The sequence below is a fragment of the Pongo abelii genome, chromosome 9 (assembly GCF_028885655.2).
Source record: "Pongo abelii isolate AG06213 chromosome 9, NHGRI_mPonAbe1-v2.0_pri, whole genome shotgun sequence".
NCBI classification, from domain to species: Eukaryota; Metazoa; Chordata; class Mammalia; order Primates; family Hominidae; genus Pongo; species Pongo abelii.
Window position 1 is genome coordinate 108699762 of NC_071994.2, and position 18314 is coordinate 108718075.

Consider the following 18314-nt stretch of genomic DNA (forward strand, 5'->3'; position numbering starts at 1 on the left):
CCCCATCCCGTTCAGTACCCTAAACTTCATCAGTTATTTAAAATAACCTTTTACCCCCTCCTCCCCTTCCGAGGATGTTTCAACTTCTCTGGCTCTCTTCCCCATCCTTACCTCCTCCAATTCTTTCCTCCTGGTCCTGGCCTCTTAAACCCGTCTGGGGTTGCCCTTTGCCTGTCTTTTCTCCTCCCATCCCTCGCTGAACCCTTTCACCTCATCCATTCCCTTGTCATGCTCTCCAGATTCCCGGGCTGTTTGCTGGTGAGAAATCTTTGCTGCAGCGAGGACCGGAGTCCCCCGCGCGCAGCCCAGTGGCAGAAGAGGGCTAGGCTGAGAGGGAAGCCAGGACTGTAGGAGAGGGAGGCAGCCCGTCCTCCTCAGGAACCTGCAAGGATGCGGCAGGGGCCCGGGGGCATGGGGAGGTACTAACCCCCCGGAGCCCCCGATTGGGGCTTGCAGACCTGGCCCGTGGGCCGATTTTCTGCCTAGCGCAGCCGAGAAGCAGAGGTGCCAGGAAAACCAAGAGAGGGGCGCTGGGGGTGCCCATCCCCAGAGTCGGTCCCTCTGCGAACCGAGGAAGAAAAGAGGAGGGAGTCAGCGAGTGGTGAGAAGGCAAAACCTGTCACCAGACTGGCTCCGGAGCGTCCGGGAGACTGGGGCGCTCCGGTGAGCACCCAGGGGGTGAAGCCAGCCTAGCGGTGGGAGAGGGGCTTGCGGAGGGAGTGCGCGCTCAGGGAGGGGACGCCAGGAGGGCAGCGATGCTCCGGGCTGGTGCAGGCTTGCGGGGGGATGTCGGCTGGTGCGAGCTGGGGAGCGCGTGTGGCGGCCGCAGCGCCAGTGTTTGTGTGTATGTGAGAAAGCAAGGGGCGAGCGCGAGTGCGAGTGAGGCAAAGATAGAGCGCATGTCTCATCCCTGCGAGCAGCCACTAGACGCTCCACCACCATCTTTTGCATGTGCAACATTTGCAGCCGGACAGAAAACCTCTCCCAGGGCTATGGAGACTGCGGGAAAAATCTGGCGGCTCGCGATGGATTGCTAAGGGGAAATAGTCATAATCTTAAACCACCGAAACCTCTTTCCTTTTTTTTTCTTTCTTTCTTTCTTTTTTTTTTTGGTTGATTTTAATTTTAGCGCCATCGTCTTCAATGCTTCTCTGAACAGCCTTTGGGAAGAGTGCGAGAGAAAGAGAGAGAGCGCGCGCCAGGGAGAGGAGAAAAGAAGATGAGGATTATTTGCAGACAGATTGTCTTGTTATTTTCCGGATTTTGGGGACTCGCCATGGGAGCCTTTCCGAGCAGCGTGCAAATAGGTAAGGTGTGCTCCGATGGGGTGTGCATTTGGCTGGTTGTAGCAGACATCCGAAAGTGAGTTAAATGAGTTGCTGATAAGCAATTCAGGGAAACCTTCAGCAGTTCCCTTCCCCTCTGTTTCCCTCCTCTTCCTTTCTGTCCTTTGCAAAAAGACTTCCTCTTTAGTGCAGGTTCCGTTGGAATACACCCAGGGCAGCCCACCCATGCGTTCTCAGCCCAGAGCCCTATTTCCACCTTTACCTATAGTCGCTTAAGTAGGATTGAAATAAGTTGGGGGAAAGCCTTCGGGGAATTTGGTTGTATTTTATATGATATTTATTTTCATCCCTTTCTCTAAAGCATAAAGTGATGTCGAGTTTGTTTAAAAAAGAAAAAAAAATCCACTTCTTCCCATTCTGGACCCCGCAGCTTTCTTGCTATTACAGAAAGACACTGTTTGAGGAAAAAGACATTTCCACCGGCACTCCCTGCCTTTTCTTGCTACCAGTTAGCAGATTCCAAAGTTAGATCCCTTTCCTGGAAGCTTCTCCCCTTTTATTTTGTTTTCTTCTTGAAGCGTTTGCCCTTATTTCTCTACCTCGACTCTATTTCCAGGGACACCCTCCATCCTCGGCTTTTCTTGCTATTCTCCTCTACTGTCTTTTAATGGGACGCAGCTATTGAATTTCTTCCAGCTAAGCCCAGCCTCAACACTGCATCATTTCTCGTGGACTGTGCATGAAACGGAGTTAATTAGGCTGAGTCCACGAGCTGCAGGAAAATAAAGTTCATTTCTTCTTTCTGATTTCCCTCTTCCCTGTGTGGCACTATATCCCTTCATTTCCGTATTTTAATGTAAATCTCTTTTCCGCTCATCTGCATGCATCTTAGAGAGAGATGCCCTGAGGTGGCTGATGTAGCAGTGTGCTGGAAATCAGGGGGACGGCAAGAGAGAGAAAGGAACATTCACTAAATGGTCTCAGAGGTCGTTGTGATCAAGACACATTGGGACAAGAAAAAGCTGAGCTGCTCTAAAGACTAAATACTAAGCATGCACCTTAGGGACAAAGGGCAGTCTCCCTAGATGTGGCAGGTATAGCTCTTTAATTGTATGTGCTTGTGAATGGCAGTAGATTTGACTGTGCTTGGGGTGGGTATAATGTTTACAAGAGGAAATATTGAATGTGCTTTTCCTGCTGTTTTTAATAGGTGGTCTCTTCATCCGAAACACAGATCAGGAATACACTGCTTTTCGATTAGCAATTTTTCTTCATAACACCAGCCCCAATGCGTCGGAAGCTCCTTTTAATTTGGTACCTCATGTGGACAACATTGAGACAGCCAACAGTTTTGCTGTAACAAATGCCTGTAAGTAAAACATAAGTTATGAAAAATTAGAAGAGAATTAAAACCAAGCAATGGAGTCCTCTTCCTCTTTGTTATTATTTAATTTTTTTTAGAAAGAATTTCAATATTCCCACAGTTGCCTGGTTTCAGGACAAATCACAGTTAAAATCAAGACTTCGTCTCAGGGATGTTTAGTTGGTTTCTTTTCTTTTCCTTAATTTATTTTTCTTTTCTTTCTTCTCCTCCCTCTCTTTGCTTCTTTCTGACTTTCTCTTTTATTCATTACCTGTCTAGATCATTCAAGTTAAATTCCCCTTTAACATTTTAGTGTTACTCCTATCATCCGAATGTCAATTTAGTGAAAATTGTATTCAAGCTAGTTTTTTATTCTGTTCCTTTGGTTTTTCTTATTTGCTTTTCACTTGAGTAAGCATAGGTCTTGCTTTTAAAGAAGAAACATGAAGGCCATGGAAGCCTTGCTAATAGTGAGAAAAAGAGGGGAGTGGTGGTGTGGAGGAGATATATTTGAGTCGGTTGGTTGACGCTGCAGATGATCTGGTGATGTCACTTGAGGCTGCCCTGCCCTTATATTCTGGGGTGTAAATGTCTCTTACTATCGCATAATGCATATATCCTGTGGATATAACTCCATGAATCCTTACCTTGATGCCAAATCACATTAGGCTCCCATCCACCTGAATTCACCAACCAACCCAGCTTTATCTATTATTCCACACAATGAAACTAAACAGGTGACCTCACCTAATGCCATAAGAAAGCAGTTGTACAATTCCTTCCACTCTCACCAGGATACTGTATAACTTAATGTAAAAAAAAAAAATACAATCAACTGTGCATGTTAGTTTAAAACACATTGAAACATGATCAGTCAATAGCAGTTGTATTGCTTTTTCCTTCTGGAAGGAAGGGCATGTTTCAAATACCTCGTCACATTTATATGCTAATTTCCCACTGTTCTAAATTTATAAATTCAGATAATGACTATAGATTACTTAAGAAGTAGGAATAGTTTCTACATACAGTTTTGCATGTTTTCACAGTTAATAAAATGTTCAAGCTGAATTGTAAAGCCTTTTTGTCGTATCAAGCTGGGAACATTTTTATTTAAAATTCTTTCAGTACAAGAAAGTGTGCTGAACAAAGAAACAAGTGAAATTGAAAACAGAGTTTTTAAATTTGTCTGGAGGACATCTGTTTCATCAACTTAAATTATTTAATTTGTATGTGTTGGCTGTTAATTCATATAGCAGATAACATGATAAAATTTTCTTAATTTTTGGTATCACTTTAACTGTTAATTCTTTTTAGAACTTAGTTTCATGAGGAGCTTGAAGCATGTGTCACTTTTGCAAAGTGAATAATTATATTATTTTTCAGGAAGGCTATAGGTTCTACGAGTTACTACTTAATTTTTAAAACTCTCTTGATGTATTTGGTGATAAAATCAATATTGCATTAAAACAAAAGGGAATTATTTTCAATCAGAAGTGCACATAAATTAGAACAAGGTTTGTGGGTAGTCTGTTTTGTAAAATTTCTCAGTTACTAGTTTTATGTTCCAAGTTTTAAAAGGGATATCAGCATTCTAAGTAGTTCTAAGGAAAGCATTCTTTTAATACGTAAATATTATTTGTTTATTTAAATGTTTTTCTCATGTCTCTCCTAAGATTCTGTCAACACAAATCTTACTACCTTTAAAAGTAATCTATGATCCAAATACATGTGAAGGTACTTTATCAAAAGTAATTATTTTAACATATTAATTATTATTATTAAATTTTGAAAGATTTCCTTACAAGTGGCAGATATATCTGTTTTATTTTGTTTCGTTTTTAAAAATTAAGATCTTAAATATTCTAAAGTTTGTATTGTGACTTCCAATAATGTAAACTATATGAGGCTAATCCTCTTTTCCTCCTTTTTGTTTGTTAACCTCATTTGGGATAACTGTAACTAGTATTATTTTATTTATGTAATAAAATATATGTGAAATAAAGTGTTACTGGTAAAGTACTTGTAAACATGATAAATATTAGCAAGTTGCATACAGAATTAAAAAGTAGAAAAAAAAATGAAACGTAGAGTATGTTATTCTTTAACATATAAGGATTGAGAAAATTGACACAAGTAAACTTTAAGTCTGTTTACTTAGAATACAAGAATAATACAGTATTAGTGATCTAATATTTGTTATAATCACATACAATTGATTTTGCGTATGTTTAAAAATTTTTTAAGAAAACAAATTGTAAATAAGGAGAAAACATTTTCTAGCAGAGAAAAGGAAAGTTATTTTGACAAATGAGTATGCTGAAAATCCTTAAGGCAAATCTAAGCAGAATTTGGGAAAAAATCAATAGTCAGAGTGTGGGTCATGTGATTGGTGTTTGTTGAATGGACTGACCGAGAGCATACAGACTCGTGATTTTCCAATCTAATTAAAGGTAAAACGTAAGCGGTAAATATAAGGCAACCTCATTTATCAAGCTCTATGCCTTTGAGTACAAAAGGGTAAAAATAGGTCTTGAAATTTAATATTCTAGAGAATTAACATGAAACTTATTCCTCACCATGATATGGACTGGATTTTTAAATTTGTCATGTTAGATTAAATAAAAAGACATAATATGTGGCTGGTTAAGTTTATTTTAGTCATGATTTTTCTACAGTGGCTCCTTGTAAAACTGAAGGATCTGGTCTGTCTGTGAATAAGGGCCATTAAACGGTATATGTTTAATTATTTTGTGGAATGTATACTCAAAAAAAAAGACAAAGAATAAAGTGTGTTAGTTATCTAGGGGACAGCTTATTTAATGCTGGTTCATCTGCCTCAAAACTAAATTAGTGCTCTAAGAATAACTATGGTAACATAAACTATTCTGTGTATAGAGTTTACATGCTCATAAGTCTAAACCTGATTAACTTAAACTTATAATTTTTGGTGTAAATCCCACATTCCTGAGGAAGGAACAATTTTGGCTTATAGTTTATTCCAACTATTCTATTATTGGAAAGTCACGCTTTGATGAATATTAAACTAAAATTATATGAAATACAGATAATACAAAATTATGACCTATTACAATAACAAAAAAAGTGAGTGTAATAGCCCTTGTAGTCAAATTTCAAAATGTAATTACAAGTATACATTTTTTTGCGAGGTATCCAAAATATGAAGTATGGCAGAATGGACATTTAAAAAATAAATTTAATATAGGCAACTTTCTTTAATTAAAATGTCATACTGTTGTATCACAGGTAGATAACAGAATAGTTATCTTTGCAAACAAAAATGCTAGTTTAATTGGATATGTCCATCACAAAACATTTGAGATAACCCAAAAGCTGGCTGTTTTCTCATATTTTTTCAACAGTTAATAGATAGAGATATTTTGGTTTGGAGGATGAGATATGTTCAGTTTGACCAAAAGTAATAACAAAAATACTAAATTAGTCCATCTCCAAATTTTGCAAAAGATAAATATATTTTAGTCATTTTGATTATTAGTTTAATTCAGCTACATTAGAAATCCTGTAAAAGAATCAGCCCTTTAAAAAGGCAGTCCCTGTCCAATATAATCCATAAATATTCAGATTCTGAAATGAGTCATTTAAATCTCAGATGGCAATAAGGAGGTACTAATAGAATGGATCAAGTACACATGTATTATCACCTTGGTGAAATAAGAATAGAATTTTATAGACTGTTTAAAACTTTTAAAACTTTGATAGAAAGGACTAATTGATTAATATTTTTCTTGTTTTAAAGAGTGATTTTTTTGTCTTGTTCTCTTTTTCTAGCTAGAATCATTTTATTCAATTGTTTAAAAGATAATGGATTGAAAAGCTGTAAAAATCACAAATAGAATCAATATTATGCCCTAGTAATGATGAAAAAGTTTCTTTTTTAAGTTAAATATTAATTCTGTGTGTCTGATTTATTTGTGGATTCTAAGTATCCAAAATGAGCAGTACTTTACAAAGTACTTGTAAAAGTATATGTAAAATAGAGTTGTTTAGTTAATTTAAATACATTGAAAATGTGACACTAAACCTAGTAGGCTCTGCAGGATTTTCCCCTTATAAAGTAGGTACTTAATAAAAACTCACTGAATTTAAGTGTACTAAATAATATAATATTTTTTGTTTAATTCAACTATGTTTAAATATTTTTGCACGTTTTCTCTTCCAGGATCATGAAGCCCTAAAAAGGCATTCTAAGAGTTTACATTGGACTAATATAATAATCTTAAACATGCTAAAGATAAAATTCTGATGATTTGACTTGCAAAGTTGTTAGTAAAGAAATACTAGAATTAAATACTATTTGACTTTTGTCTATATTTAGGAAAATGAGTGATGTGACTCAACTGTGACTCTCATTAGCTTTTCTTATTTTGAATTGGTAGCAAGCTTCTAAGTTGATTTCAAATAATTCTTTAGTTTTATATTTTTTCTCTCTTACCTTAATTTTTCGTCCTGAGATTGAGAAAGATATGAGTCATATTCTTATAGTTTTTCTCTTTCTTAAGTGATAGGATGATGCATAATTTGTATATATTTGATGTATTTTAGAGTTGTCGTAGGATTAAGCTTTCATAAAGCTGTCAAAAAAACTCCTAATTTTTTTTCTATCTGGAAAGTGTTATTTCTCAAGGAGGAAATATTTTACTTCCTGGCATTGGGAAATATATATATACATATGATTATATATATAAAATCTTATTAGAGTAATATTATTATTCTGGATTTTAAAATGAAGGATAAATAACAATACACCTTACACTTTATGACAACCCATAGATTTTTTAAAACTATATATGTGTGGTGTATATATATTTATATATTTATATATATATATGATTTTATTTAACCTCAAGCTAATCTTACAGTGAGACAGTCTAAAAAGAAAGTAATTATGTTCTAGTTAAGACAGCTTTGGTACAAAGGAGTTACTTTACTTTCCAAAGACTATCTAGTAATAGACTACAAAGCCAGAGCTTGAACTAATTCTTATACCTACTATCCTAGTGCTTTTACTGGAAGGCCATAAGTGTGTGAAAAAGATAACATCTATACTGAGCCTGCATGAATTAAGAAAGAAAAAGGAATTGCCATTTATCTTTTCTCTAATTTAATTGCAACATTTTGAAGAAAACAGGGCAAGACAGTACTGGGCAACTTATTCATGAATCACATGACAGGGAATGATACAGCAAAGGCTGAAGTCATATTATGTAATGAAGCCATCCATTCATTCATTAGATGAGATAATGAATTATCCATTTACTCATCAAACATGTTTATCAAGAGCAACTCTATTCAAGACATTATGCTAGCAGCTGGCAAGACAAAAACTTATAAGAGTAGTTGCTGACCTTAAGGAGCTGATAGCCCAGTGGGAAAGAGAGACAAGTCAGTGATTACAGTAATGATTACAGTACAATGTTGTAAAGTGCTATGACAGAGAAACATTGCTAGGAGAGAGATGGACACGGAAACGGGAAGGATAATTACGCCAAACTTGGCATGGCATCCTAGGGATGATATTGCCTGATCTGGGTGTTACGATCTAGTTGAGTCATTTGAAAAAGAACAAGGAAGGAGAGCATGCCTCGTCAAAGGAGTAGTGCACGAGGAGACACCAAGTTGTGGGAGAGCCAAGTGTCTTTGACCCATTGAACGTGGATTAATCTGGTAATAGTATTGAATGTGAGGAGGGGACTTGTGCTAAGGGGTGAGACTTTGTAGATCTCAGAGGTTATGTAGCTATGGTCAGGACACTCTTCTGAATACAAAGAGGGACCCATAAATGATTGGAACACAATAATGACATTAGCAAACTTATGTTTTTTAAAGAACAGGCTAGGTTGCAAGAGGGAGAATGAATTGGAAGAGGACAAAATAGGTTAAAAAGACCAGTTGACTGAGTCTTAAAGTAATACGATTTAGAATGATGGCTGCTGAGTTAAAAGTGGAAGCATGGAGGAGAGAGAAAAGCACATAGAACCAATGCAGAATTTTTGATGGAACTTAGTGATTGGTTGGATGTCTGTGTGGGAGGGTGCAGGGGAAGTGTGATAAAAATAAAAGATGTTTTTTCAGCCTTCTGGCTTGGGCAAATGTTTAGATAGTGAGTAAAGAAGCAACGCACAGAAGGAGCAAATCTGAGTGGGGAGGGTGACTTTACAATGGACTTACTGATTTTGAGGTGTTAAAAATACATCCAAAGGGAGATGTGCAATAGAGATTTGCACATGTGTGTCTGGAGCTTTTGGGTTCAGTCTGAGCTGAAGACAGATGATCAGTGAGCCTTGGAGACTTGGAAGTGAATGAGATCACCCAGAGAGAGCAGAAGCAGTGCCAAGAGTGCTGAGAATCAAACCCTGGGAAGAACCAATGTTTGAGGGGAAGAGAGAGGAAACAGGTAAAACAAAGAAAGCTGAGGAGAAGGGGTTACAGAATTCAGAGGAAAATGAGGCAAGAGTAATTTCATAGTAGCCAAAAGATAGGGAACCTGTCAAGTAAACAGTGTTCAACCTCGTTGACAACTGCAGTGTTTAAAGAGAGAATTGCAAGGATAACTGTAATATCTTCAACATAGGTCTTTCCTTTTCTTTTCAGAATGTTCTTTTGTATTTGACCAGAAAAAAAAGCAACCCCATAGAGATTCTAATACTACGTATGTTTTTGGATATATTGGCCTAGAATGTTCTTCTTTCACTTAGAGATATGGAGAGATAATCTCCTCTGGAGTTTTGAGCCAGATGAGTTTGAATTGGCAGCCTGATAGCGGGCAAGTTACTTAACACTTCTGAGTCTTGATTTCCTAGTCTGTTAACAAAGATAAATCACATATATCACATATAAATTTTATGAATATTAGAAAATAATATGGAAAATATTCTGCATGTAGTTAGAAAGCAGTTATTATATCTGTATTTCATTTTCTGTGTCATATGGAAATTGTATGTCTGAGCCAATTTTAATATTTCAAGTTATTTATATTTTATATTTATATTTTTAAAAGGCATTTTAAATAGATTTTTTGATATTTCATAGAAAATTTTTGACTTCTCACTGAATTGTTAATTTTAAATCGTGTACACAAGTCTAAAGCCATATTTGTCGAAATTATTTTTAAGTCTTAAGAGAGGGTAAATTTATCTAAGATCTTTGGGCCATTCAGAGAGAGGATTGTTTCACTGATAGATTAAAGGAGGTCAATGAATTCTCCTAATTTTATGCAAAATTGTGTGTACTTGTGCACAGTGTGTGTGTGTTTACAGAGACACAATCAAACTTTTGAACAGCTTCTCAATGAGTTCCAGTCACAAAAAAGGCCCAGTACTTCAGCCCTAAAGGAGCCACACATAAATTAGATGAACAAACAGCTCTTCATTCCCTATCTTCATCATTTTAGAAGCAGAATAGATTTTAGCCTTGAAACCAACCAGGAATTTTTTTTTAATGAAATCCATCTCTACTACTTTCTTCCTTAACATAGAAAATAATCAGTGTGTCTTAGCTGGAAAACCCCTTGGCTTGGTCCTCTGCCTCTCACATTGTCATCTTATAATTTTTATTGATTCTCTTACTATCCAAAGTGTTACATATTCTACCTCAGCTCTTTCTATTTTTATCACCATTTACTTTTCCCTACCATCACCACTCCTGGAACACTGTGTTCTTGAAGGTCATCAGTGACTTACAAATTAGTAAATCCAATTGTTATTTCTTATGCCTCGTTGTCTCAGAATAGTTTGCAGGATTTGACATTGCTGACAACTCCTTGTTCTTTGAAACTCATTCCTCCTCTTGTAGTAATAATAACTACTATAATGGAGTACTGTGTGCCAGATTTTGTGATCTCAATTTTTACAAAACTCAGAAGTAGGCATTATTATTTTATAGGTGAAGAACCTGAAGATTTGCACAGCTTAGAAAATTTGTCTAAGACCTCAAAGTATCCAGGGCATCTGAATTTAAAGTCAGTTTTCTTAGCCAATACAGGATTTGCCTACCATTCATACCACAGCATCTTGATCAGTACGGTATTGACAAAATACCCAACATTCAGTGTGACTGTTGCCGGTTAACTCTTAATTCTGATATCAAGATGTTTTCTTAAAGTTACCTCTGTCACAACTTTTACTTACCCCAACAAATATGGACATATTGATTTTTCTATGAGGTTTGTAACGCAGCACAAAAATTTCAGAATCCAAAATGGTAACACCCCCATTACTTTATATTGCCAAACTCATGTCATAAACACAACCAAGTGTAAAAACGACTAAATGACTCTTTTAACTGTTATGTAAGCAGTGTTGGATGCTTCATTAGTTGGCCAGCCTACATATTTTTATAGCAAAATTATTTGATTTCAGGATAACTGCAGATATTCAAAACTATTTTCCAGAATGTTTCACTTAAATATTTACTGAGCTGTCAAGTATTTTCTTTCCATTTTTTTGGGGGGGGGTCATATTTTTGGATTTCAAATAAATAGGGTGATGACTGTCCTAAAGAACACCATGTTATGTCAAAATTGCTCATTTTTAGAGCATCATCAGGTGCCTCCGACTTAAGAAAACTGATGATATTGTCAATAAAAAGTTTAACGTTATGTTAGAAATAAAAGATAAAAAATATTTGAGATATATCCCTTCTTTCAATAAGCCACTCTGTTTTTCCAGAAATAGCAAAAATTATACTATAAGCTGTAATCACTATTTGCTTATTTTTGTTACTGATATGTTTATTCCAAAATGAACAGACTTTAAATATATTATGCCCTGTGATTTTCCCATTTTTTATATTTTTATCTTAAAACTCACACATACTTGTAAAAATTTCAAATACTTCAGAAATCTTAAAAAGTTAGAATATTCCTTAATCTCAACACTTGGAGCTAATCAGACTAAACAGTTTGCTACAGATTTTTCCAGACTTTTTTTTCTGTATAGACCTAGAGAAACAGACATTACTCTAAACATAAGCTTCTAATATATATCTAGAAATAAAAGTATTTAATAAGGTAATATTTTATAGCTATATCTTATTAATGGTTTATTTCTGTTAATCATAAAAGGTATTCTTTTGGTATTTAAGAACTGCTCCATTTTCTTGTACTGCTGCATAACATGCCATTGTATGAAGTTTCTATGATTAATGTACTCAATCCCCTTGGGATCAATATTTAGATTATTTCCAGGTCTTTGATATTACAAACTAAACAACAGTAAAACTTCCTGTACCTGAGTGACTATTCCTGCAAGACCAATTCCTGGAGGTGAAATTGCTATGTCAAATAATTAAGATTTATGCTTTTAATAAATATTATCATATCTTTTCAAAACTTATTTAAATTTACAACAACCAGTATGTGAGAATAATTTTTTTCTATGACTTGCCAACAGTGACGATTTTCAGTTTTTTGAATCTTTACTTGTCCTGATGGGTGAGGATGATTTCTCATTGCTCCTTTAATTTACACATTTTTGGTTAATTGAGAGGCTTAGACAATTTTATTTATCAGATCTGTGTACTTCTTTCTCTTTCTCTGTTCTTTTCCTTTACAAATGTTTTCTTTTTCGGTTGTGACAGTGTTTTACATACTATAGAAATTAACCCTTTGTCATATATGTTGCGAATTATTTTTCCACTTTCCCTTTGGCTTCCAGATTCATTGATGATGTCTTTGGCCACAAAAACATTTAAAATTTTTGTTTAGTCAAACTTGTGACTCATTTTCTTTATGGCTTCAGGGTGTTGTGTTAGCATAAAAAAGGCATTCCTAGCCTTACAACTATAAAAATATTATTCTATATTTTTTCTAGCATTTTTATAATTTTTAATTTTATGTTTGTAACACTAACTCTTCTGGAATTTATTTTCTTGCATTAGAAACTGATCTTTGTGAGTTTTTTTGTGTGTTATTTATTTGCATAAGCTGGTCTTTTAAAAGTGCTTTCAACTGCTACATTTGTGCAAAACTGATGCTCTTTTTTGACTGAATTTGAGCTTGGACAGAAATTCTGCTCTTTATCTTCTGAAGTTCTCCTATTTGTTGTTCTTCACTTATTTACCCCTTTCTGATAGTCTTGCTCCTTCTATTATTTCCTTTTTTTTCTTTCTTCTGATTGTCACTCACCACCTGACCAAATCCCCATGCCTCTACCTCCAAAGTACATCACATTTTCACTTTCTCCATCTCTATTTCACCCTCCATGTCCAAATCAATTGTTTTATTTTAATTTTTTTACTTACATAAATTTATGAGGTAGAAATGCAATTTTGTTACATGTATAGATTGTGTAGTGATGAAGTCAGGGCATTTAGAGTATGCTTCACCTGAATAACGTGCATTGTACTCATTAAGTAATTTATCATCATCCACCCTCCTCTAACCCCCCCATTATTCAGAGTCTACAATGTCTATTAGTCCAAACTCAGTTGTCCATGAGTACACGTTGCTTAGCTCCCACTTATAAATAAGTATATGTAATATTTGATTTTCTGTGTCTGACTTGTTTCACTTAAAATAATGGCCTCTAGTTCCATCTGTGTTGCTGAAAACAACACAATTTCATTCTTTTTTCTGGCCAAGTAGTATTCCATTGTGTATATATATATATATATATATATATATATATTATTTTCCTTATCCAGTCCTCCACTGATGGACGCTTAGATTGATTCAATGATGTTGCTGTTGTGAATAGCTCTGTGATAAACATACGAGTGCAGGTATCTTTATAATGATTTATTTTCCTGTGTATAGATACCCAGTAATGGGACTGCTGGATCAAAGGGTAGTACTATTTTTAGTTCTCAGACTAAAAGTTGTGCTAATTTGCATTCCCAATTGGCACTACTTTAAAAATTTCATAATTAATCTCCTGCTTCTGCTTCTTACCTTTCTCCATCTACTTAACATATTTGAGCCGGGAGTACCCTTCTGAATTTATAAATCAGAGACTGTTTCTTTTGTACCTAGAACACTCCAATGACTTTTCATTGTTTTAGAATAAAATTCCAACTCTTTACCATGGTCCTGCATGAAATGACTCTTGCCTACTTCTTTGTCTTGTTCACCATTCTGGGGTCCACTCTGGTCTTCTTTCGTTTATGCCCTTGTACCTGCCATTCCCTTTTATTGGACTCCTCCAATACAGTTATTTGCCTAACTAGAGTTTTCTGAATCTTTAAGACTCAGGTTAAATGTCACCATCTCAGAAAACTTTGCTGGCTAACCTCTGTAGCCTAATTTACCCCACACCCAAACACCAATCACTCTATATCACATTGCCAACCTAATGATCATCTTTTTTTTTCTAATCACAATCTGTAACTATTATTTCCAAATATTTGTTTACCTATTTATCATCCATATTCCCCACTAGAATAAAAACTTTCAGGGCTGTGTCTGACTTTTTAAACACCCTGTCCTCATAACCTCTCACAATGGTTGGTGCAAAATAGGAATCGGTAAATATCTTTCAATAAATGAGTGAGAAATACGTGGTAAGTTTTCTCTTCATTCATCTTTGGGGCATCCTTCAAATAGCTAACACTTTTCCTGTGCTATATTAGTGAAAAATCAAGTGAAGGATATGAAGACAATGGGATAGTAGATCCAAAATAAATATTACATATTTTGTTTATCATAAGCATTTTTTCTCATTTGTTTCCATTAAATTCAATTTAACATATGAGCTGAGTATAAAGAAAATATATCCTAGAAGTTAGGACTGTTAATGCTAATTGACGTACATTGTGCTGGTCAGATTGCACTTTGATAAATTTAAATCTGGTAGAAGATAAATTCTAGGTACATATAACATTTAGTATCTGCTGACAAAAGAAATTGAAAATGCTGATACAAACCACTTTCAAAGTAGGAGGAAGCCCTTTTGGGAAGCCCAGGTGAACTAGCAAGCACACTCAGGAGAATCCCATCTGTTCAGACATAGGCTACTTCCTCAGCACTTCTTGGAACTAGGAAGCTCTTGGAAAGAGAGGGTTGGAGTCAAATGTATAACGTTATTCCTTTCAGTTTTTGATCATCTACATTGCACCTTCTATGGTAAATCTCATGAGCAATTTGTTAGTTTCCATAACCCTTTATTCCCTCCTTATTTGAAATTAGATTATCCTTGGTTAATTACTTAATCTTTAACTATGTATACAGTCTTACCTAGGCAAGTTTGAAAGGGAATTCATCACTTTTTGTTCCAAAAATTTAACATCAATACAAAGTGATCCCTTTTTTCCTCCCCAAAAACATGCACGTTTCCTGCTTTCTTAATGGGAAGTCTGTTAAGTCAAAACGTTACTTTCTTTTCTCTGACAACTAGGAAGCTCATTTCCAAATTTACTATTTAGTAATAACATTACTCCTCATTTTAAACAATTTTCGTTGGTTTTACATCTTTGATTTTTCTAAAATCATATTATATATGTATATGTATAATATATGCATACAAGTATTCCATATAGAATATATATACCTTTAGACTATGCACATTATTTTTGGAAAGTAGCACAGAGATACTGTGATTATAAATTTAAAAATGTCTGTGTGATATCCCATTTGACACAGATGTTGGTCAGATTTTGCTTAAATAATCAAATTTCCTTTTTGGTAGTCTCTGTATCTTGTATATGCCTTGGAAGACAGACAGAGAGAGACGGACAGACAGACATATGTAGACAGATAGATAGATAACCTGTCAACACTGTTAGACTGTGAGTTCCGTGACAACGAGGATGATACCATATTAAAAACTCTATCATGAAGGCCTATCTGTACTCATATGTTTGCAGACTGTTTGTTGGAGGAAGTAGGGGAGAAAGAGAGAGAAACTGTTTCTTGATTGGATATCTATAACAACAAATTCTTAGCCAGAATTGAATAACACAAAACAAATCTGGTTAATTTTCTTATGACTCACACTCATCACATTTTTAAAAAACAGGTATCACACATCCCTTTAGTGATTTCCCAAGCTAAATAACATTTCTTTACCTAACATAGTTTCTAAAACCTTTAACATCCAAATTCTGGCATTCTGGATGTCCCCTGGACTTATTGAAATTTTGTTAAAATATAATAAATTAACTCACACAATACACTCCTGTTACGATCAGTATAGAATTAAACTCCACATTCCTGACACTCATGATTATGGCCTGACCTGTTCTGTCTGGATGGGAATATTACTTCCAATTATTTAGGCATTGTACACATAAAGAGTTGCCCAAGATTATTTGGGTCTTAATTATTCAGTTACATCATTATATTGGTTCCTGTTAAGTCTATGCTCACACTCTGCTCTTTTTTCCATACAAATTGCTACAAATTAACCTCTCCATAGAACATTTTTAAAAATTCACAGTTAGAAATATTTTTTATGTTCACTCTTAAATTTTAATTTGTTTGGAAACATCTAGACCGTCCTCAATCTTAATTCAGATAGCTATAAACTATTTTAAATTCTGTGGGACTCTTTACTATAGTATTACCCATATTGCTGATTAAAATGCAGAAAAGGTTGTGATATAGGATAGATGTGGGATGATGCCAGGATATCAATCAATACATTTGAGGTCCGTGTGGGCAGTTACATGTGGATTCTTTTAAAAATAATTAATTTGATCAAATTTCTCCATATTGTCCATAACGGTTGCCATTTCACTACACTGGTAAATTTTTTAAAGTAAAACAAACATAAGGGCCATGAAATCTTGCAGAAATATTTCAGTGCAACTACATTGGATAAAGGAAAGCACACATACACACATACACACACACACACATCCTGCATTCAGATTGAAAAGAAAGGACAGAAGATATATAACAGATAATTCACATTGGAATAAATAAATAAGCCCAGTAAACAAACTATAAAGTATATTTAACCTTAATAGTCAGAGAAAAACAAATTGAGATACACAATTTTACATAATAAATTAGCAAATTTTGGTGGTAAAGATGAAGAGAATGTTAAGTCACTCAAGATATCTGGGACACTTAAAATTGATACAAAGCCTTTGAAAATCAATTTGTAACAATTTATCAAGCCATTGAAATCGTGAATCGTTTGACCCCATGAATGTAGGAAAACCTCTAAACACGAAAATTTTATTAAAGCCTTACCTAGCAATATTTAGTTGGGGAATGGTTAAACTAATTAGCATCCAGCCAAGCTGCTTAAGGAAGTCTGTTGATCATGAGAGTTCTCCATCTGACTTGTGCCAACAGTTCTAGATTCAGGAATTTTTTATGTAGACTCTTTATATGCTTTTATTTTTATTTTTATTATTTTGTTTCATTTTCTTACAGAAGGGCCAGGGTCATGGTAGAAAGATGTTCTAGTCAGATGCAAAAAAAGATGTCCTCAAAATGTAATACTGATTTATGGAGCTCATAGAGCTAGTTGAGTAATTTTTTAAAGCACGAGTTATTTAGAGAAGCATAGATATTCCACACAAGTCCTGGCTAATGTCCAGGTAAAGATAGGTGCATTGTTTGTCTTGTGCAGATATTTGGAAATTCTAGTAAATGAATGATACAGGAAAACACTGCTGTTCATTTTACCCCAATGTTTTGTATTTCCTTTTCTTCACCTCTCATAGGTGTTGGGGGGAAATTCAGAAATTATGTGACAATCTGCTTGGTCTTTGAAAGATTCTGCTATACTCTAAAGAGAAAGAAAAATATTTCAGGCAGAGAAAACAGCATTACAGGAAAAAGTGTAAGGTGTATGGATGACTTTGGAGAACGGTAATGCATCTGGAGAATAGAGTAGGGGTAGGGGGGATGGCAGGTAGGTGGTGGAGTGGAGGGGTTGGGAGAGGGACTGGACAGCACTGCAGAGGCAGGGAGGGGACTTGTAAACTGCCCTGGAGGATAGGATAAGGATGTTGTGCCATATTCTTCCACAGAAGACAGCAAGAATTATTTTAAGCAGTCTATACATTATTATATTTGTGTGTTAAAAAGACTTCTAACAGCACGGTTCATCATTCATGTATATAGCAAAATGTGGTTCCTTTCCCATATCAAATACACTAAGAAGCCGTTTCCTAGACAAGGAATGTTATTTTGTTACTTCAGTTGCTGTTTGTAAGACCCATTGTTGTATGTAATTCTGCTCACTGTTTTTCAGCAAGAACTGTTAGTTCTAGCAACAAATACTTAGCTTATCATTGCAACCATGTATCTTCCGAACTGCAAACCAAGTCAGTTATAATAAACAGGTTGGAAAAGAGCTGGCATTTGGTGGGAGGAAAGTAAACAAAACTTAAGCACCTTCTATAATATGCATAGAGGCAATAAAATCTCCCTACAGATTAATATAGATTCCGATAGAACACTATATAGTCAATTGCTGATTAAATATCAAGCATCCCTCACCTTTTTAAAGTTATTCTTGATAGAGGTTAATTATTTAACTTAGTTGGCACAAATAAGAATCTGAACTACAACCGTGACTTGCCACTCAATCACATATTACAGAGTAATAAAAACTTGTTAAAAAATGAGTTGAACAATTGCAAGATTAAAATAATAATTAATACAATTACCATCATATATATGTGTGTATATGTAGTACACACACACAAACACACACACACACACACACAGAGCT

At 35.1% G+C, this 18314-nt stretch overlaps 1 protein-coding gene across 6 annotated transcripts in view; it reads left to right on the top strand.

Annotated features, from left to right (window-relative positions):
* Positions 1-307: 307 nt before the first annotated feature.
* The window catches only part of GRIA4 (glutamate ionotropic receptor AMPA type subunit 4), a 382353-nt gene continuing 364346 nt past the window's right edge, over positions 308-18314 (top strand). For 3 of the 6 annotated variants that reach the window (XM_054523831.1, XM_054523827.1, XM_054523829.1), the window contains exons 1-2: positions 1136-1307; positions 2497-2655. In XM_054523831.1, coding sequence (XP_054379806.1) covers positions 1220-1307; positions 2497-2655 — 247 coding nt within the window. In that variant the 5' untranslated portion in view covers positions 1136-1219. 6 annotated transcript variants of the gene reach the window in all.